This window comes from Pseudomyrmex gracilis, unplaced genomic scaffold, assembly GCF_002006095.1.
Source record: "Pseudomyrmex gracilis isolate BER0280 unplaced genomic scaffold, ASM200609v1 scaffold_3, whole genome shotgun sequence".
Classification (NCBI taxonomy): Eukaryota; Metazoa; Arthropoda; class Insecta; order Hymenoptera; family Formicidae; genus Pseudomyrmex; species Pseudomyrmex gracilis.
This window is the reverse complement of record NW_018020587.1, coordinates 1018738-1041250: the sequence shown is the minus strand read 5'-3', so window position 1 is coordinate 1041250 and position 22513 is coordinate 1018738. Positions and strand designations below refer to the sequence as shown.

Genomic DNA, 22513 nt, shown 5'->3' with positions numbered 1-22513 from the left:
AATTTTTATTTTATCATTAAGGTGTTCTTATTAGTTTTAAAAAAAATTTCACTTTTTTGTATTTGTTTAAAACGATTTCTTTATATTTTTTTTATCTACAAATTAAATTCATTCGTCGTATGACAAATGTTAATAGTACACGTAATAAGATTAAAAAAACTTTGCAAGTAGAAAATTAAGAATAAAAGTAAGGGCGAAAATAGAAAAAATACATATGATGAAAGTGTGTCAGAATAATAATCAATTTTGTTTTAAAATTTGTGCGCGCTCAGGTTTTTATCAAAATTTTATGCGAAACTAACCCTTGCGCGAAAACACGGAGACTTGACTTTGGCGCAGATCTAATTCCTCATGAAATAGTAAACACGACGCAATAGTTCCGGCCAAGGATAAAGAAATAATTGCGCGTGGCGAATAAATAATTCTGCATATTTTCGCCGATCGACCGGCGCATGTGTGCCGATGCACACACTACGCTCGGTGCTCGCGCGGTACCATCGGTCGATTCGAGCAATAAACCATCAATAATAGAGAGTCTACTTGCGCTGTGTGCTACGGTTTATACATCGCGCACAACTCGAACACGCAGAACATGCAACCGTGGCCGCTTTACATGTCTGGTAGTAATAGACCACGCGACTCGAGTTTTTTTCTCTCTCGTAATAGGTTTTTCACAGAATTTCAGTCAGTTTACATGCAACCGTGAGAAACAGATTTCGCCAATAGCGATATTGCCGATAATAGGCGAACATGTCGTTCTGTTTCGCGTTACGTTGACCGTGAAAAAAATGGCAGAGACAGAATATTCGCTGAAAAAAAAATCACCGTATTTTTCCAAAATATTTGCAACGTTTGTACAAATCCGACGTTTCATGAAAATTCCCAAATCGAGACTTTCGGACTTCTTTGGTAGCGCATAAGTTATTGCGCATTGAGAAACGAGAAATCTCTTGTTTCGATCGACGACGAATGCAATTCTTCTCGCATTGTCTCAACACGATATTTATAGTCATTTTATATAAGCCGTTATAAAAAAAAAAAAAAAAAAAAAAAAAAAAAAAAAAAAAAACATATCTCGCGCAAAACATGGTTTTCTTTGTCTCGGTGTTCGCGCGCAAACGCGCAAGAATCTTCCTGGTCGCGTTGTTCGCTCTCGTGCGACGGAAGTTCAGGACGCCGTCGTATCATAATTCTGGAAGTAGTCGGAACAAAAGCAGCTCACGTATCGCGTCCATCTGTCCTCTCCCCGTCTCTCTCTTCTCTTCTACGCGTGAACTTGTTTCTGAATCATCTGCGACACGGTATCCTCCACCTGCTAATCTCGAGAAAAGCTGCGCGTTCCGAGCGGCTTCCACCTGTTAGTTACACGGGGGAAAGCGTGTAGTCACGGAGTTCCTCGTGTAGAACGGAGCTACGCGCGCGCGGCTCGTGCTACTTGCCGACTCGTTCAAAAGAGAAACAGAAAGAACGATCTGAGACGCGAGACGCCGTCGAGCGCATAACGCGCGCGCGATGCGCTTCGGAAGAAAGTACATACGCCGTTACCTTCGACGCATCGTTACACCTCGCAATTTGCTTCTTGGAGCATCCACGCGAATTATATAGCTCCTTCGCGTGCGCACGAATCCGGAATTTTCCGCGATCTGAACAAATTCTATTTTTACGTACACTGCACACGTAACGTCATATTGTTTAAATTTAATATTCCCTGCGAATATAAAATCGCGTTACACATAGAAAATGTCAGTTAGAAAGAAGCAGAAAAGAACTCGAGAAAAAAATTGAATATCTCTATAAGTGAGAAAAAATCCGTATATGTGTACATTTTTTACCTACATGTAGATTTCAATATAACTTGTAGCACTTACTTTAACACACAGTTTTTTCAGAGATAGACTTCGCGTGTTTTATACTTCAATGCGCATCTTCAGCATTAGCCATTGTTTTTGTCGACAGCAGACACTATTCCTTTGTTACACTTTGCTTTCAGTCGCCTTTTGTAGCAAACACGGCGAAGGGATTTCCCTCCGAGGCGCATCTTCTCTCCCTTGACCTCTTTGTTGCAACTTATTTTAATAATATAACTTCAATAATTATATATACGGCTATTTTGTTATAATACAGTTTGTTGTAACAGTATGTAACGAAGGCGCTCGTCATTATAAATGTTCAGAAACTTCTGAAGAAAACCTATTTCGTTTTTCAAATGTAAATTATGATGTGTGTGTGCTCTCGCAATAGTCAAAGTTATTACCTATGGTTTTTATTTTTAAAGTCGTAAGTTCATAATTTTTAAATAAGAGTACTTTAACTTGTTTGTTATTAAAAATTCGAATAGTTGTTTTTCTGTAAGAATAAGTAAGAAGATATAACAAGTCACGGATAAAGAGAATTTTTTTATTAGTTATGTAAGATATTCATCAGGTAAAAATTTCAAAATTTAATTTTAACGAATCTGCCCTTTCAAGTATAGTTTAATATGTATTTATAACATATTCTACTTTTATTATTGTGTGTTATCGCTATCATTACGCGAAGAGCACTTCCACTTTCTCGAGACACGCTCGAATTTCAACACGTCCCGAAACAATGTCTTTTTTTTCCTCGAAGATGATCCAAGAGCACGTGCGGAAGACCCTAACGCACCCCTATCGTCACGCGTTTCCCCTCGCAACCGACGGTCATCCCTTCGTCGAAGTGCAGCTTCGCTTTCTCGTCGCCTTTTCCGGCGGCGAATGAGGGAAGAAGAAAGAAAGAGAAAGAGAGAGAGAAGAGAGAGAAGTTGAGGGAGAAGCGCCGCGGCTAGTACCCCTTCAGGGGCACGCCTCTTACCCCCCTGTCTGCCTCATCTGAATCGCGAGCAAACTGTCCCCTCTCTCGTACCACCGTCGCACAGACGCTCGATCCGAACCCCTTTCCCTTCTCACTACCTCTGCTTACCACCCACTCACCTACCCCGACCCAGTGGCCCGCGGGCCACCCCCACCCTATCCTCACCTCCTGTCCCTCACCGCCATCGCGCTCGTTCACGCTCCGTCAGTCTGTCGGCAACCTGCGTACCAGTTGTGTCGCGCAGCGCTCACGTAACAAAATTCTTATTATTCTGTCACTCTTTAACTTGCCTTGACACCTGGACGCGGTGGTGTGTTCATTCACGTTTCGATTACGTTGCGCGCTTTTCGTTAACCGAAACATCGCCCTGATTCTCCCTTCTCTTCCCCCCGATTTACCATCGTTCCTTACAAGTGGAGCTCTCGCGCTCCTGAAGAAGAAGATATCATCCGTCACCCGTGACACACCGGCATCGTTGTTACAACACGTTCGCGCTCGCGCATGAAACTCGCTACGAACCGCGATCGTGTGTGCGCACCGTACGGGGCGCACTGATAAAGTGACCGAAAGACAGAAAACCGTGTCGAGAGAGAGAGGGAGAGAGGAGCAGGAGGTGGAGTACGACAAGTTGGACTCCGTAGTCTGCCAGCCGTATCCGATCGTCGCTGGTACCTACGAGCGTCGCTGGCACTTCGGAGCGTTGCTACGTGCCAACCACCCGGTGCGTGGCAAGTCGCATCGCTACGCCTCGCACAACCTCGTTGTCATCGTCATCCTCGCCGTTGCCGTTGCCCTTTTCCTCGTTGTAACGTGCAGTCGAGCAGGCACGTTCAGTTCGTTGGCCAGATCATCGTCGTCATCGTCATCGTCGGCGCGCTCGTATCACCATCCGGCGCATGGGCCGCTACTGTTCACCGATAGATGAGGAATATTGCCTTCGCATCCGTTCGTCAATCACGTTCACCAAGTGCTTTCCTGCTCCTCCTTCGCGGCGGGCACGCTGCTGGTGTATCGATTGCTCTAAAATAGACGCGTGGGAACAACACCTGCAGGCCAGGCGTACACGTACATACATGCCGCTCGCAGGCGCATAAACGCGCAACAGAGGCCGTACACGCTCGTGCTCCGCACTTCATATAGATATACAGTCGTATTTCTCTATCTCTCTCCTCTCTCCTCTCTCTCTCTCTTGTCGTTGTTACGCTGCTACGACTTCCTTGCAGCGACAGCGTGTGACAGGTGCAACGACGTCGTCGTAAGGTAACCGGAGGTGGCGCTGGCAGAGAGCTGCGGCAGGAAGCGGAAGAAAAAGTGAGTCGGGTCAGGATCGCGAAAAGAAGCAAAGAAGAAAAAAGAAAAGAAGGAAACAAAGAAGAAACAGGTAGAAACACGAGAAAAGAAGAAAGAAGAAAGAGAGAAGCCGACCAGGAGGGAGAGAAAAGACAGACCGGGTCAGGGAAGGAGAGAAGGCGTGGAGGAGAAGAAGGAGGAGGCGGAGGAGGAGGAGGAGGAGGAGGAGGAGGAGGTGGAGGCCGCGGCCCCCGTGTTTCTCGCGAAGGCAAGGTTATTTTCCAGTGATACGTCCTGGAGGCGCCCGTCGTCTTCGCCGGTACAACCATAACGCCGCCCGCTTTAAAACGACCGAGACGGGACACGGTGGACTCATCACCGCCACCCGCTCGTACCGCAGCCCCCGGCAATCCCGGACCGTCCGGCAAACTCGCCTGCATCATGGACGCGCCGCTGTCGCAGAGTATGGACTCCGTCAACACGGTGGCCACCGGCGAAGACGAGGTAAGTGTCCGAAAGACACGTCGTTTTCTCGAAAGCGCCGCAGCGCGCAACGCTAACCGCGCCGCGCCGTGTACAATGGCCGAAGGGGTGGAAACCACCCTTTCTGACGCACTTCTCTCTCTCTCTCTCTCTTTCTCTCTTCCTTTCTTTCTCTTTCTCACCACGTTGCCGCTTAATGACTCGCGGTTCATGCGCTTTCGCGAAAAAAAAAACTATCTCTTTAACTCTTTCCTATTTCTTCCTACTTTGTTGAAAAGGATGCTCGAATTAGACATCACTTTTATTTCTTCATTCCTTTCTTTCTTCCTGCCATCTAGACGTTACACTGTTTTCCCTTCTCTCTCTTTCTTCCTTCCGTTTTCTCCCTCTCCCATATTATCGCCATATTGGTCGGTATTCTATCCCTCTTGCTCATATCGTGTATACGCGTCTATATCTCTTCCTCGCTTGTTTCGACGCTCGCGCGTCATAGCGCGCGCAAGCGCGTACTCGACTACTCGCGCAACCGCTGACACGCGCGTATTACCACCGCGTGTAGAACCACTGTTCATTAATGATGCACTCGATGCAAGTCCGATACAGCGTGCATGCTCAAAATGACCCAACGCGATAATAGATAAAATCATAAAATATAAAAACCAGATGTTACAGAGAATTCTCTTAAGACAAAGACAAAATTAAATTAATCTTAATCCTGAAATTTAATTTTGTTTGCAATCTACAAGCGAATCGTGGATTTGACGCATTTTATTTGATTTGAGAATATTGAAACAATTTTCCAAAAATTCTGACAACTTTCAAATGTCTGCTGATAAGTTCTGTTGCTCATTTGACAAAAACATAGTTAATTTATTTTTAATCATTTTTTGAGAAAATTGTGAAAACCGGATGTTGGACAAAAAAACTTAATAAACATATACTTAATATCGATTTTTATCATGTTTCATAAGTCACTTCATTCGTTGAAATGAGAGAAATAGCAAATTGTAGAACATCTATTTAAGGAAGCACTGTATATACGCGCGTATTTATCGCGATTTCAATAACGATCCGCATCATGTTATTATTGCATTACGGCGAAAATATCGAGTATCGTCTGACGAGCAATTGATGTAGGTATTTAGGAATTAAATGGAATTAATGCACGGTTGTGTATCGGACGGCTTTGCAAAATCATTACGAAACGGAGAAGCGCGAAGTTAGCAATTATACATGTGATTGTACTATTCATTACGCTTGTAAGATAATATAACGCGTTCATCAAGAGTTCTTTATTCCCAACGATCAGACGTAACTATGTAATTTTGCGCAATTTTTCACGATTGCTCTCGTGACGTTATTCTTCGCAGAGCGGCCAGCTGGCGTGACGCAACTGTTTCGGAGTTGAAACAGTTGTACGGCGCAACTGTTCACGTACTACATAGAATGGAAGCAAATCTTTGATACACGATGTGGAACGTTTCTCCAGAAGACTGCGAGAAGGGAACTGCGTAAAGAAGTATTACGCCAGTTACACGGCACGAGTCTCTCGCGGAAACTTTGTTTTACATTAATCTTCCAACGACTGCAATGAAGTTTCTCCTCGTCTCGGTGTCGTGTTATACTGCGCACTTGGTAACAACGGTGTGTGCATCAAGAATAGTATAAAACTTCCCGGGAAAAATACAGACACGCGAATAAAACGGAAAAGATCTCTTTTTCCTTTTCTCGAAAAGTGTAGTACTTATACGGATGGAACATTAAATTTTTATTAGGAACGTTTTCATTCGTTGGTATAATATTTGATCCCTAATATTTCGCGATATATTCTCGATTCCAAAGCAAATTTAATCCTCGTTATGCTTTCATAATAATATTTTTTTTATTGTGTTGATTTTTTTAAACATTACAAAATGAAAATTTTATATTTTTTCTTCACGAAAATTTTACTCGCACCGCAAATGCTTGAATTGTATTGTAATATACATTGTAATATACATTATTGTAATAATCGATTATGTAAACAAGAACGTAAATATTAAATCAACATTTATTTGTATCAGGTTGACAAAAATTCTACAATTTCTTGGAAAAAAACGAGAAACTCAATAGGATTAAAATTTGGATTTCCTCCAGGAGGAGGTCCAGTTGCATCTCAATAAATGATAGCGTTGCGCGCACGCCGTCGATGCGCAGTAGCGTACATAGGTGCATACGTACATACATACATGCATAAGTACGCGCATGTATATACATACACACATACTTGGATACACATGCCTCGTGGCGGAAGGCGGGAATTCGATCGCACGCCTGCTACGATAGAGAGTGTGCCTCGCAGGTGACTCGTTTTCACCGGTGCACGCTCGATCGGACGGTTGTTCGCCCCCTCGCTCTCTTCGGCCCCCGCTCGCCTTGCCAGGTTGGCTTCCTTCCTCACACAGACAAGCGCGGCCACCTGAAAGAGTGACGCCGCCACGCCGCGCGCCACACCACGCTCTCTCGCTATTGATTTTTCCGCGACTAGTGCGAGAGAGGGCCACCGAGGAGGGCCCGCCGGCGCGTTCCCGCGCTACGTCACGTCATACGGAAGGTGGATTACGCCTCGTGGAGGCAATAGATATATACACGGTGAACGCCGAACATGTGTGTACGTACACACGTATGTGCGTGTGCATACGCGACCCACACGCTCACCGAATGATTTGACTTAGGTCGTAGAGAGAGAGTATACTGGGTGGCGACCCCAACGGGGAGCGCAACCGACGCGGCCCTCTGCCTTCCGTTTTTAGCACGAAGGGTCAATCGATTCACATGTTTACGATGGAGTAGATACTCGTGGGAGTGGAGAGACGCGCCGCACACACGAAGAGTTTTCGAAGAAAATGACGGTTTTCCTAAAGTAAGGAAATTGAACGTATTTGCTCTCGTATCATCTTTTGCGGTTGAAGATACACGTAAAGAGGGTCTTGAAAATACATTAATCCGTTGAGATTTGCATTCCCACCGTGCGATTCCGTTTCGTTAATTCTTCTAACGCGTTTGCCAATTACAGACAGATATATTTGCTTTTTCAGCAGCTAAAAGATCTAACATTCTTTGTACTAACTTGTTTTATAGCAACAAGAAATCGAAAAGAGCAAATTAAATAAGTGACTAAATAAATATTGAAAGGTTAAACAAAAAATTAAATAAATTAAAAACTTACAGCAAACTAATCAACGAGAAAACGCACACAAACACACTCACACAGCGTTTTATAAATGTACAAAATATATTTGAATTTCGAAATGCGCGTTAATAAAGAAGATTTTAATTTTAATAAAACTTAATCTCTATTTGTCCAAAAAATTAATCGAAGTAACATTATCGCGCGATGAGATGTATGTATTTTGCGAATCGCGACATAATTAAAATTGCGTCATCGATCTTCGGGGGATCGTGACAAAACGGCGAGTCAGACGGGGAAAGAGATAAGTGAATATTTATTCGAACGATGATTTTTGATTCGCGATTGTTTTGTCCTGGAAAATTTCATTTAGCGATCCGGTTGACGACACGTTTTCGCTGTGCGCGCGCGCGACGAGAGTGATTATAACGAGAAAACGCTTTCACATGCTTCTCCACGTTAATCCGGACAATGAAATTTGCGAACAGGTTACGGCTTTTCATGCGAGTGTGCCGATGTCCCACGAGAAATGACATCTCCAATAACGTGATAACTTCAAAACAAAATTGTAGTTTGCGTACAAACGTATGACACACAGCGATCGTGCTAATTGGCCTCGGTAGTAACAGCGTTATTTAGAACGTTGCAGTATTTCGAATTAACGAAATGCATGTATGCTGATATATAAACTCAAAATCGTCGATTTTGAAAACATCCCGTTTACGGTTTTCGATATTGTTTTGGTATAATAAAATTAAATATTTTCCATTTAACACTCTAATGCGTCACGACAATATTTTTTTATCTCGTATATATTATAATCAATTTACATTTAATATTTTAACCAACTGAATAAAAAATAATTTATCTGTAAAATAAAATCTCTCGATAAAAATTCGATTACGCTGGCCGATATATCGAAATCATTACACTAGTGCATCACACGAAACAACACCGCCGCGTACTGTGTCCCTCCTCGTTTCGCCAATCTACTTTGAATGCGATCCGCAATAAGTTTCGGTGTTTAATTACTCGCACGTGGATAAATCGGGCGAATACAATTAAGCGCGTGTCGTAATTGTCGAGATTTATGCACAGGCGCCGTTGCCGCCGCCGCTGGAACACTGTCAGAAGCGCAACGGCGCGTGCAAAATTTCCCCACAAAGATATTTCGAATTCGTTGAGCAAACACACGATCGCGCGCGTTCACAGGATATATACCCGCAACGGCATTATCCTTTTAGCGCGGAGTTCGCATATTATGCGTTAACCTTCATCGATGTATGCATGCAGGTGCATGCATAAAAAGCACCCGGTCGACCGGGCTGCCCCTTCAGTTCTCGCCTTCTTCTTTCTCGTCTATTTTGCGCGAAACGAAGAATTGGGTTTCGTATATGTACATATTTTTTCTCTCTCCCTCGAAGCCACGCGCTAATGCATTCGGGATGGACCCGAAATCCCGACCGAGAACGAAAGCGGAATAAATGCGATGCGGTTATACGGAGAAATCGCCGGAATTGTATTGCGGAATACGAACGGAAAGAATGGAAAAAAGCGTGATAAACGCGGCGTGGACGAGAGCCGAGAAAAGTTTATAGAAAGGAAATTATTGTGATTATTCGCAGGTTATATTGTTGCTTTCACTCGCGCGAGTCATTAAGATTTCTCACACGGCGGAAGATATATTAAGTACGCTATTTATTATGACATGCGGTGCGCAGAGTTGAAAAAAAAAAAAAACAAAAAAAAAACAACAGATATAAACTATTATAGAAACACGTAACACTATATCGATAGTTAAAAATATGTGAATGTTTGTTTCTTCGTACTCTTGTTTTAATGTAAAAAAAGTTTTGAGCCTTCATTTATTTCGATTTTATTCGCTGAACATTCGAACATATCTCTTTTGGAACCTTTGAGTCTGTTTTTGGTCGACGCACCTTTTGAAAACTCTTTTTAAAACTTATTGAAAATAAATGATGTAAAACCACGTTAAAGAAACAACAGAACATGTTTTAATAAACACTCGAAAGTAGATGTTGAAAGTATCGTAAGATTTTTTGAATATTTTAAAATCCAATAAAATGCGTCAGACTCATGGTTCATTTTTCGAGTGCCAAAGAATATTGTTCTTGTACTTATATTTTTAAAAGAAGATTATATTGGACGCGTTAAGGCGAGATTACATCGATTTCTGATCGCGTCAACGTCAATCACGTTTTCCGCTGAAGCAATCTGTATGACTCTTCTTTAGGAAACTTCTCCGATGTGTCACGCGCTATATGTATTTGCGAGAGCCGCGAGAAAACTTTGAACAGGGCGGCTTTCGCAGCTGATTCGTTTATCGGCTCTCGATAATTCCGCGATCGAATCACGTTTTGCTCCGCACTAGGAAGCCGGTAGCCGCTGTATCGGAGTTAGAAAGTAGAACTCGATCTCTCGGCCGACTGTCGTGGGAGAAACTGATACAGAAAGTGGATGCACCGCAAAAAGCGAGCAGCTACTAAGAAGACTACTCTCGCTTCTCGCGAGATAGGATTGTCCTTTCGCGCGTTTATTGATCCTTCGCCGTTATTGCAAAAAGTTTTCGGCCAAAAGACATAAAAAAAAAAAAAAAACGAACGAGATAAAAATTGCGCCGAATTTTTTGGTTTTAAAAAACGTTTCTTAACAAAAAGCAGATATTTTGCGTTTAAAATACCACTATTAAATTGTAACGAATCAGTTTTTAAAAATAAAATTCGTGGCTTTAATTTATAGCTAGATTTGGATTACAGCGATAATTCTGTTCGTGAGCACAAATACTTACGCGAGAAAACGTGAAATTTAAATTTGACGTTGACACACACCAAATATATCGGAAAATTTATGTCAAAGGTTAATTTTCGATCCCAGAAATTATTGGAGATTTCCAAAACTGCTTTTGTAACTTTTATGGAACACGAAGCGCAATATCTAGAAACGGTTTTTGTCCCATTTGTCTTTGTTCCTTAAAAAAGAACGCTTGCGGTCACAGGCGATTCACTATGCTTAAACTCTCGCGCTCTCGGAAATCCTGAAATCTTCGGACCGTTACGAGCAGCTGTTACCGCGCGATTCGATCGATTGATCATCGGAGGGAAATGAAAACAAAAAGTCCGCTAAGCTCCGCTAGCTCCGTTATCCGTTGATGTTTAAATTTCTTCGGCAAAATGCCGGAAGCGAGATGTTTGGCGGTTACGAGGACGGGAGAGTCGGGAGGAAGTCGTCGCACGTCGGAGAATAATCCTCTTTCCCTGACCGCTCTTCTCATCCTGGTGATAGGATTTGCTCGCTAGAACGTGTCGACGAGTATAAGGAACCCTTGTTAAATCGATTTGCCACGAAGCCACGATACGGGAAATGACGTGATCGATGATCGTTGGTCGCTAAACGACAGAAGCTTTGCGTTCATCGTCGTTCATGAGAAACACGAATTGTTCATCAATACGTATAAACGTTTAAAACTGCAATATAAATATTAGAGATTGACTTTTGATCGGGAGAAATATCTACAAAATATATAAAATAAGTTTAAAAAACTGTTAAAAAATATAAACCAATTTGAGGAAATTCTTCTTCATCATTTAATTGTGCTTCTTCAGTCGTATGAAGATTACAGGAAGTATAATTTTTGATAAGAATTTATGATATATTAATGAAGTTGGTTGAATGAAATGTTGTACTTCTGTTTTTCTATGGTCTGAATTTTAGATAAATGTGCTCAAGTTACGTACACATTTATCTAAAACTCAGATCGAAAAAATATATTATACACCTTCCGACGTTTTTCAATCAACTTCATTAATATCAAGAAAACATTAAGATTTGTGCTTTCTGTAATTTTACACGGCTGAAGAAGCACAAATGAATGCCAAAATGTTCCTTCTATTCGAAATTAACTTTGTTAATTACAGAGAATAAATTAAATTAAAGAATTCTCAAGAAGTATACTTGTGCGAGCGTGAAAAATTTACATAAATTGCAAATTTGTGAAGAAAAAATATGACCGTGTGTTGATATAAACGTGATAAATGTGATAGAAAATAACCGCCATAAAAATAGATACGTATGTATATGAGTAAAATTGTAATATAAACTGTGTTTTTTATATTACCGCATGAAGCACAGATAGTCGTCATTGAGTCATGAAAAATTGAGTGTAAAAATATCAAAGCTGTTGTTTTTTAGTATTGTAGTTTTATTACCACGTTAAATTAAATTTATTTATTGATATATGGGTTATTAAAATATAGTAAACACAAACGTACACAGAATAATAATCGTAGCATACATTTATGATGATAATAATAATACACATGTAGTACAGGTAATAATACGTTAATAATAACAGTGATCCATGGATAACACACGGATTATGAAATAACGAATGACATTGAGAAAACGAAATTGTATACTTTTTTGCGTTTAACTATTTTATGGTAAATTCTCATTTTTCACAGTCGCAGAGATTTAAAACAATTTTAAAAGAGAAAAATTATGATCTCTATTTGCATTTAAAATTCAGTATTGAATTATGTTCTACATCAAATTTTGTTGTATAAAGATATAGCAATCGATCGACTATCGTTTACCGTGATTACATTTAGCGTTGCACAGTGCAAACAAGACGAGTCTATATGAATACTGGATTAATTCGACTTTGATGACTCCGATTCGATGATTTGCAACCATATTGCCGTAAGTTTCGACGGCGCTACAGATTTGTATTTCGGAAATGGGGTTCTCCGAGTGCAATAGCCTCGTGTTCGCCTACTTTTTTCTTTTCCTTGTTGGAGAGAGAGAGAGTACCGCTCGTTTTGCAAGAAAACTCGCTTTGTGCAATCGCCGTGATTACGCAAGTCCGCGTAGTTATTACACGTTTACATTGTAAAGTAGTTGCAATTCTCGCGTGTGACTCGCGACGTTATTGTTGTTGTTGTCGTTGAGCGCATCCGAAATGTTCCTCATCGTTTCCCCGCGAACGTAGCGTGTGAACTCCGCGCCGTCGAGATTTATCTTCTCTTGATCGAAATGTAACAGCTCGATCTTTCTCGAGTTCCGTTCAGACATGCAATTAGTTTGGTGGAGAGGATAGGGGAGAAATTAGTGTCCAACGCTAGCAACCTCTATAACAAACAATCTACTAATTGAACGACTTAATTAAGCGGTATATTGCTCTCAGTTAGTATAGCTAATATTGATCGCTGCTAATTGCAGTATCGCATATATAGTCCGTAACGATGACTTTCGCGGAATTCGATGTAAAAAAAAAAAAAACACAAAACTATAAAAATCGATACTGTTTTTGATATTCTTCTCCAAAGTACTTTTGTGTTAATTAATACGAGCACGCAGTTTACATTTCGATATCGCAAATATTTATCAAATCAAAGTTCTGTAACACGAAGACTGACTTTCGCAGAATTCGATGAGGAAAAAACTACAAAAATCGATGTTTTTGATGTTTTCTTCTAAAGTACATCCTTTCGTGTTAGTATACTCACAGTTTATATTCCAATGTTGCAATTATTTATCAAATCAAAGTGTGCTATAACACAGAAGTCAAAACGTTAAAACGTGTATAAATAATTAAACAGCTTAAAAAGAACATTAATAGAAACAAAAATAAATAATAAACTACAAAAACAGATACGAAAAATATTGCACAAAAATTATGCAGTACATTTTAAATCCGCTCGAATTAACTTTAATCCGTTCGTTATGTTGTAACGTAATTATGCGACGCATAATTTCACGATGAATGTTGCGAGTAAACACGTTGCACTCGAATTATTTTGAGTGCAATTTGATTGCGAACAACGTATTTTTATCAACTTTCGCAAGTATATTACGCGACGCTCTCGTGCAAGAATTCGCGCTGATTCGCCTATCGATAGTCCACAAGCGGAACTCTCGAGAGCTCGGTTATTGTCGTTAACACGACGCGCGCGCGAAAAGCTCTTTCGTTTTTGCGGTGTCACAACGTCAAGAGATCCTCATTGTCTCGCGACGAATCGTCCTGACCTCCTTGTTCGAGCGAGACTTTCTCGACCAGTGACGAATTTTGCTACCTTTGGTTGCTCCCGAAGAGAGGATGCCCGATCGATATTCGATCGCCGATATCTGCGCATGCCCGACGATCATCATCAAAATGCAGGTGTCAGGTGCAAGCCTGATAGGAATATGTATGTAGTTTATTTATGTCTAATAGACTTTCTATTATTTGCGCCCGCGTACATTTTATGAAACTGAAATTTGCAAGTCAAAAAAGAAGAAAATATAACAAGAAATATGAATAAGTGGTAAAAGAGACAGAGAAGAAAACGTCAGTAAAGTATAATTCAATAATTTATTAATAGTACATTGAGTAATTGTTTACCTTTTATTTAAGTTCTGTGAAAATGGAGGAATGAATATTGATGGGCTTCATTGATAGACTGAATATCGATGGACTCGCTATTATCCCTGTAAAATTACGTTTCGACATACCAATACTGTTTGAAAGCGCCGCGAGTTAGAATGCACTATTCCCGTATTCAATCATCTAATTGCCTGCATAACCCAAGCCAGACCGTAAATCCCAATCGTATACAAAATAGGGCAACATTGACTAACGATTTATTAGTCGGACAGACGTGTAACCACTTCATTATGACCGAATCGAGCGGAGCGCGACGAGGAGAGAGACGGTCAAAATTTCGAGTTTCGTGATTGTTCGAGTCCTCCGCAGGCGGTCGGATTTAATTTATGTGACCGGTCGCTAACATACACCACCGGATTCATGATATGCAAACAAACAAGAGACTACACACAATTCGACTAGTACGGTAGCGCACGTTAATGGCGTTAATGCACGCACTCGCGTCGTGTACGCGACGTAAATATGTTTTTCGTTATCGAACGACTGTACAATTATTGGATCGCGTTACGTGAAAGGAAACCGAGAGTCATCTTGCATGAGCGTGGACGCGAGCCACGTTAGTACTAGAATTGTGTGGGACTTTGTTGCTTTTCACGCATGTCTGTTCGAACGTAGTTTATTATACATAGTATTTAAAATTAAATTAAAAAGAAAAAAAGAGAATGATGCGCTGGTTTTTGTGCGCAAACATTTTTATTCTCTCAGTCTTCAAGAGTGATCATAATTATACTATATTAATTTTGATCTTAAATCCAATCAGGTTCTCTCAGTGAAATATAAACACTAAGTCTCAGAAGAATGAATTAATGTCAAAATTACAGAGACGCGTCACATATCGAGATACAAATTAATAAAATTAAGTCGTCTCTCGGATATATATTATTTTATTAGAGATATTACTGTACAATTACACATCTAATGGTTCTTGATAAATTATATCGCGAGATAATTCGATCTCTCTTATGTACGTATCGTATGTATGTATGTCATAATTGATCACGCGCGCACACAGTGAGCACCACTGCTGTCGGCAACAGGAGCGGCCGCGGGCAACGTTAATGAGGGACAGTATACGTCCGTGTAATTTCTCCGCGTGGTATCGATAAATTGAGTTGTCTCGCGGTAGAGCGAGCGAGAGAGGAATCATTCTGCTCTTCGTGGTTCGGTCAGTCGGGTTGTCTGCGTTCGTACGATATCGTAACCTCCTCGCAGAACACGCAGGCGACGCATTGAATTTCGTATACTGCTCGCAGGGAATGATTGTATAACGATGAACAATGGGACCTGAGACTCTAGCGGGAGGGCATTATGGTAGAGCGGATGTTGTATAACGGTTAGCCAGCGAAGAGGAACGAGACGGGAGCAGCAAACCGTAAACGCCACGAGCGTTCAACCTCTATCTCTATCTCTATCTTTGTCTCTTTCTCTCTCTCTCTCTCTCTTTCGCTTCTGTCCTCGTTCTCGTGCAACAACATTGCTCGAAATAATATCGAAACCCGTGGAAAGAACGGGCACCGCGTTTCGCACCTGTCAGATGCGTGTATGTATATGACGGCGCAAAACGAAGCGACATTCGTGCTTCCTTCGCAAGCGTAGTGAAGCGTACACGGTTATTGGTCGCTAGAAATATTTATTTCGACGTTGCGAAACAATTGCCGAGGCATATTTCGCGAAAACAATATAAAAATACACGATCTTATTTCTCAGAAAATTATTTGAAACTGTGTTTATTTTAATAAACACAGAAGCAAACACACAGAAACAAATAGAAATATTCATTTTTTTTATCACCTTAAATTTTGTAATTGCATATAAATGTGCAATTGTCGTCTAATTTTGTACACAATGTATGTGTAAACAATTTATTCCGTTAATTTGCTTAATTCTTTATAGAAAACCTTATCTCTTTTGATTATCATTCTCGGGCGGAAATAAAAAATCGATATCTAGGCAGAACTGTTCCAAATAGAAAGTATAAATTGAAGTCGCAGTGATTGTACATCTTACTCAAGAGACTCGAAGTACCTGGTGGACGTCAAACAATATATCGCGAGATATTTAATAATATCGGATCGTATAAAACTTAATGACGTTTTGCGGCGTTAAAATATTGATAGTCTATGTAAAAAGTTACGTTATCGCTCTTTTTATACTTCTATAAAAGGGAACATACTGAAGATTTTACTGTGCATTAAAATTACGCACGAACATCTACGTATATATTAAGTGCGCGTACTTATCGAACGTTTGTATGTACAGTTATTTATTTTATCTTTCGATTTACACCAAAAGTTTAGAAGACTCTCGTTCTTCTCAAATAAGAGAAAGAAATGGCCGATAAGAGTCTCAGAAACGGTCGTTGGTGTGTAAATTGGAACACCTGTGCGTTGTAATTGGAACATCTGTTTTCGATGATTCCGATAGTATTTTGAGTGTTTCTGTAAATGCACGTGTAATTCAATATTAAGCAAACGGTGTGCATTTTCTCGCTCGGAAACACTCGTGAGTGCATTTTTTAATGAACGCGCATTTACGACGCACGTTTTAAGTAGGTGCGCGTTTTTCATTAATACCGGCCGTTGATACTCGTGAATACTAAATGACGACGAGTGGTCTCACTTGAGCGAAACACAAACGCGCGTATTGTAAAAGAAATCTTTTATGCACACACATACACACAATGAAATACGCTACAAATTAACGCTGTTAATGTTCTTTGTTGCAAGTTGACGCAATATATCTCGTAACATTAGAATTTTCTATTATTACGCGTAACACTGGCTTTTGTGCGAAGACGCAAGGTCGCACTGCACTGATATGGAACATCGTTGAAAGATGTCAAAAACATCTCTAATAGAAATGTATTCGGGTAAAACTGGTCACTGGTCAGTTTTTCCATTCTAGTTTTATTTGACAATAATTGTTCAATACCTAGATAGAAAACTCTTGTTGAGACAAAGAATAGTTTCTGGTCAAATTTTAGATAGTTTTTTGTGTTTTAGCGTTAGATAGCGTTGTCAAAACAGTATTTCCTGATCAAATTCTAGACAGCACGTAATCTAAATTAAACAAAAGAGTAAACGCTAGATTTGATGATTTGAAAAAAACTCGATAAATTTTGGTCAATATTTTTTTAGTTAAAAACTGATTAGAAACAAAGCAGATTAAATAAAAAAATAAAGACTAGCTAATTCATTTAAAATGCTAATTTATTTAAAATAATTTGAATTTCACGATACAAGCGAGACGATTATTTAATTCGAAATATTTCGCACGCTTAATTTAAAATATAGTTTATATTTCTTTATCTCTCTCTTCTCTTCTCTCTTTTGGCGTAGTCACTTCCGAATATATTCGTGGCGGATGTGCGGCCGGGCCGCAACGATTCCGCTGCAGCGCGCGATGAATAATTGACCGCGCAACTGACATATCTCTTTCTCTATCCCGCCACGTGTGTGATCCACCGGTGCGCGAATATTTTCTATGAATAGAGTTCGAAACAGTGCGAAACTCCCTTGACCGCCAGCGGAATTTATTTCGCGATATACCGATGGCCGCGATTTCGAAAACGCATTTGCCGACGGGCCGACTAATATCATCGATTTGTCATCTCGCGATCGGGGAATGGTGGTTGTTTCAATCTTGCACTTGTCCACGTTGTATTTTCTCGGTTTTTAGAATACGACTTGCTGAACAATTAATTCGCTCAGTCATTGATTTTCAAGTAACTATTTGATACATACTTTTCGAGTTAGTTGTATTGTAATGATATTTAAGAAGTACATCTTTTCATTCGACTAATTAAAAAAAAATTGTGTTTTTTTTATATTTTTGGTGAAAAATAACAATAAAAAATGTATTACTCAAAAAGAAATGTTATTTGTGTGTTTTATAAAGTGACGAGTTCATCAGCTTGCTAAATAAAGCTCGCGTCAATCGTGTTTCCAATATCGGCAACGTCGTCGCTTCTTATAATGCAAAAGTGCCAATAAAAGGGATCAAATGTCGCGTAGCCTCTCAGGTAGACTATATTGAATGTATATCTCCATGGAGATATGTGTGTTCACATGTGCTCATGTCGGGTGTTCTCTTTGAACGACCGTCTCTACGACCGGTATCCACTGTAAACCGCACCCGATAGCCACGTGCGACTGCAGTGTCTTTATTTTCTGCGTCCAAAGTTATTACTGCAGAAGACGTTTCGCTGGCATTTACGACGAGATCTCTTCTACGATCGACGACATGTTCCTGAGCCATAAAAAATTACGCGGATTTAGGTTTTTAATTCCGTTTTACGATTCCGCGCTGATTTTCGCGAACGGTATTTAATATTTACCAGGATCTTTCTTTCAAATCTGTTCGGTTTTTTATATCTTTGATGTCATAATTTGTTGGATCATAAATTGTTGCGTATCAAACTTTTTCAGTAAAGGTTTAAATTTTTCAATAAAATTTTAATCTTTCCAAGATCAAACACTTCGTCAATATGATCTTCTAATAAATGGAGAACCACTGACGAAGCGATTTCTTGCCTTACCTGCTAACGTATGCGATACTTTTAGTGGGCCGATAAGCTGTCAGCACACGTCATCGAAAGCTTCTTTTCGCTTCTTTATGCGGGCGTTAAGTCAACGTAGTGCATTCATAAGCAGAAGATAGGCAAATATCGTTCTATCTTTGTGATTGTTATTTTTTGTTCGAACAGCTCCGTATTTAATCGCTCGACTAGAAAAGCCTGTAAAAATTTATAAACCTATTGCGTTTTTATTAATTACTACATAATTGACAAATTCAACATATGTGGACATAACACGAATTTTACATCTCGCGGTTTGAAAAATGTATTTTTATTTATTAACCGAGAGAATACGCACATTCACGAAATTCCACCTCTATTTTATCAATTTTTTCATTTATTTCTTTAAATCGCTATTTCACCTTGCTAATTGCTAGAATTCTGGAAAAAAGCTAAAAATAGCGATTTCTATTTTTTGTGCAATCTCTTTTTTTATATACTTTTTGTTAGAGAAATCATATCATATTATTTTGTATGCGATATAAATAAAAAATTTGACACATAAAGGATCAGACAATTTAGACGTGAAATAATTAAAAATTTTGACATACAGAATATTTGAAACTTCAATTTATTTGAAACATATAAATGACAAAATTGAATAATAAAAATAGATAATTTTATATAGGTTGAGAAAGATTCTTCATTAAAATTCGAATTGCGCGGAAGAAATAAACTTGTGCAATTAGTAATATATATGTCTTTTCAAACGAAATTTCTTTCGTGGTTTTTATCTTTCTCAAAGTGGTTTTTATTTTACGCCGTCTGCTGCTCGCTAAACAAGTTCTGCTCTCGTGAAGCTTAGATCGCACAGGTGCGAGCACCTCTTGTAACTGCGAGCGGGGTGTTCACATGATAATAACAGACGGCGGCGTATTGCTCTGTTCGTAAATGTACGTTTATGACTGCAGCCAGCGTATGCAATGCGTTTGCGAAATAGTCATGGTAAACGCACAGTTGGATTATACCCCGTAATTAAAGAGCTACTCTTTCTCTCTCTCTTTCTCTCTCTCTCTCTCTCTTTCACCAAAAAAACTCAATTAAAGAGACAATTAAATTTCGGCCAACGGCGAAATGCAATTTGATGCGCATCGTCAACCGCATATCGAGTATTGCACATGTCGAAATTCTGGGCGTCCCGTTTATCAGTTGATTCATTCTCGTGCTTTCAATGTGACATTAGTTATGTCTCTAACGCGACATACACCATCGCTCAAAAGTTTGAAAGAAACACATTTTCTTAAAAATAATACTAGTATTAATATTTTTAAAAAGAGGTGTGATATTAGAAGTAATTAATGAAATTGTTTCTAATAACATTTCTCCAAGAAATTATTTCATTTCAAAATTCTAATGCCGCTTTCAAACTTTGAACGATAATATATCTCGCGTTGATATATCTCGTGTGTTTAATTATCCTTTCCCTACACATGTCAATCAAGAAAAGTCGATAGTTTCAATCCCGTTTGATAGACTTGAACGTGCAATTGTGGTAACGTCAGTTTCTCGCGTTATCTAATTAATTACGTATTTCTGATCAAGTTTCGAAGCTAGAAGTAAAACCGAAGTCAACACGTGCGACTTTCTTATAAACTTAATATTGCGAGTATTTATAATTTGAATATAATTAAATGAGAGAATATATTATGTAAGAAAGAATATACAGGGTATCTCACCTAACTTGAGCATTCTAAAAATCTCGCTTATTTTTTATGATAGAAGAATGCCGAAAAGGGTCATTATTCAATTCGAGGAGACAAATATTGTAATAAACAAGAACTTTTTGGATTCGTCTTGATCTTGCCTATCATATCGCGAGGATAAAAATATGTACTTTCAAATAAAAAAAATGAAAATGACTTTGAAATCCTAAAAAATATGACTTTGAGAAAAATTTTTTGTTTATTACAGTATTTGTCTCTTCGAACTGAATAATGACCCTTCTATCATAAAAAATAAGCGAGGTATTTAGAATGATCAAGTTAGATGGGACACCCTGTATATACGTTTATTTCTCTTTAGATTGTAAGCGATTAATAAACAATAATGTTTTCCTTTCATTCTTTGAATTGACCCATTTTACAAACGCGTTCTAAAGTATAATGACATTTTCCTGTTATAAAAAAGTAATTATCTTCAAAAATTGGATTTTGAGCATTTTAATGCGAAAATTAAACTATCGCGAATTGACACAACAAAACCTGAAATTTTCCATTTAACAATCGTGCCAAGTATTTTTAAATAATTTCGATGAAATCTTTCTGATGGCCCAATATAACGCGGGATATCGCGAGAACCTTTCCATTAAGTGTACGTGTATATTTGTATGTGTGTTCTACCATTACCTGTGACATTTAGAGATCGTGCGTCACTCTTAGGGGTGAGTAGATTCCAATATATAACAGTTATATTTGTCAATAGTCATTGATCGATCTGGGTCGATTTTTGTTCTCGGACAAAAGTGCTCGAAACAGGGTCAGAACTGGTCACTCAGCCAAGTTTATAAAAAGTGACAAACCTGAAAACGTGATTTAGCATCATAAATAACAAGACAAATAATGTTTTTAAATAAACAATATATCTTAAGTTATAGGAAAATATATGCTGCTTTCTGTTCTATCGATTAAAAAATTAATTAATTAAAATTTATGGCGCGAAATGTCTCGATGAAGAGGAATTGAAGTTTCTCGAGAGTTGTATGTATATTTATATTTGTTTCGATTTAAATGAAGACTCATTTCTTTTCACGCAAATAATCTTATTCCTCAAGTCGCGAATTTAGAAACAGAAAAAGAATGAACTTTCTGAAACTCGATCCAACGAATTTGTCGTTTAATTGCACCACTGTCAGAGACCCCGGCGCGGTTAAAACGTCGTTGATCTTTCTGGAGCACGTCGCTTTTCCGGAAACAGAATTTATCTTAACGATTCCCTTTGTGCAATTAAAATCCCCATTACAATCCCAAGCAGCCCTTGAGAAAGATATGCCCGTGGAACGGGACAATGAGGGAATCAGAGACGAAAAGATTGTCGCGACGGTCCGATTAATTATCGTCGCCCCGCTGTTGGGATCACCTTGTGATACAACTGGTTCCCTGTAGTATCTCTTATCTGTGAAACATCTTATGTCATTATAATACACGTTTTTTTCACGTTATATAAATGTGACATTAACATTCTGTACGTTTAATATACGCAAGATATATGTTTTCTTACATATATATGCAATATTTTTATAGAAGACATTGTTTTATTGCATTTTTTGATATATTATATATCAATTTTAAACATCACAATATTTATTTGATCGAGATATGTTCTCGTAATTTTTTTGAGCTATGAAAAAGGTTCATTTTACGTTTTTAGCAAAAACAAAGAAAACTACATTCTCTGATAACGCAGTTGATCGAAAGTAGTTGAAGGAACTACTGGTTTTTCCACCTGTTAATCAACTACGCGATTACTAAATGCATTCAACATTTTTATCACGAGGGTGAGTCACAAGGTGGATAACCTATTAAAAATGCAAATTAAATGCATCGTCGCCGAGTAGGAAAAGTGCGCCGTTGAATACACGAATGCATGTGCTACGAAGAAACTTGTTGCAAATAAGCTGAAGTACTAAGTATTTCTCGCAGCTGTTGTATGCGTCCTCGTTCGCGTAGGTGTGATTTACGAGATTTACTTCGACTTGGAAGAAGAAAAAGTTCACGTTGCTAAG

General features: G+C 39.1%; 1 protein-coding gene across 4 annotated transcripts in view; it reads left to right on the top strand.

Moving 5' to 3' along the window:
• Positions 1 to 4381: 4381 nt before the first annotated feature.
• LOC109855017 (protein couch potato-like) overlaps positions 4382 to 22513 on the top strand; it is a 70706-nt gene continuing 52574 nt past the window's right edge. For all 4 annotated transcript variants that reach the window (XM_020428778.1, XM_020428787.1, XM_020428796.1 and 1 more), the window contains exon 1: positions 4382 to 4626. In XM_020428778.1, the coding sequence (XP_020284367.1) occupies positions 4564 to 4626 (63 nt within the window). In that variant the 5' untranslated portion in view covers positions 4382 to 4563. The remainder of the gene's footprint in view (positions 4627 to 22513) is intronic.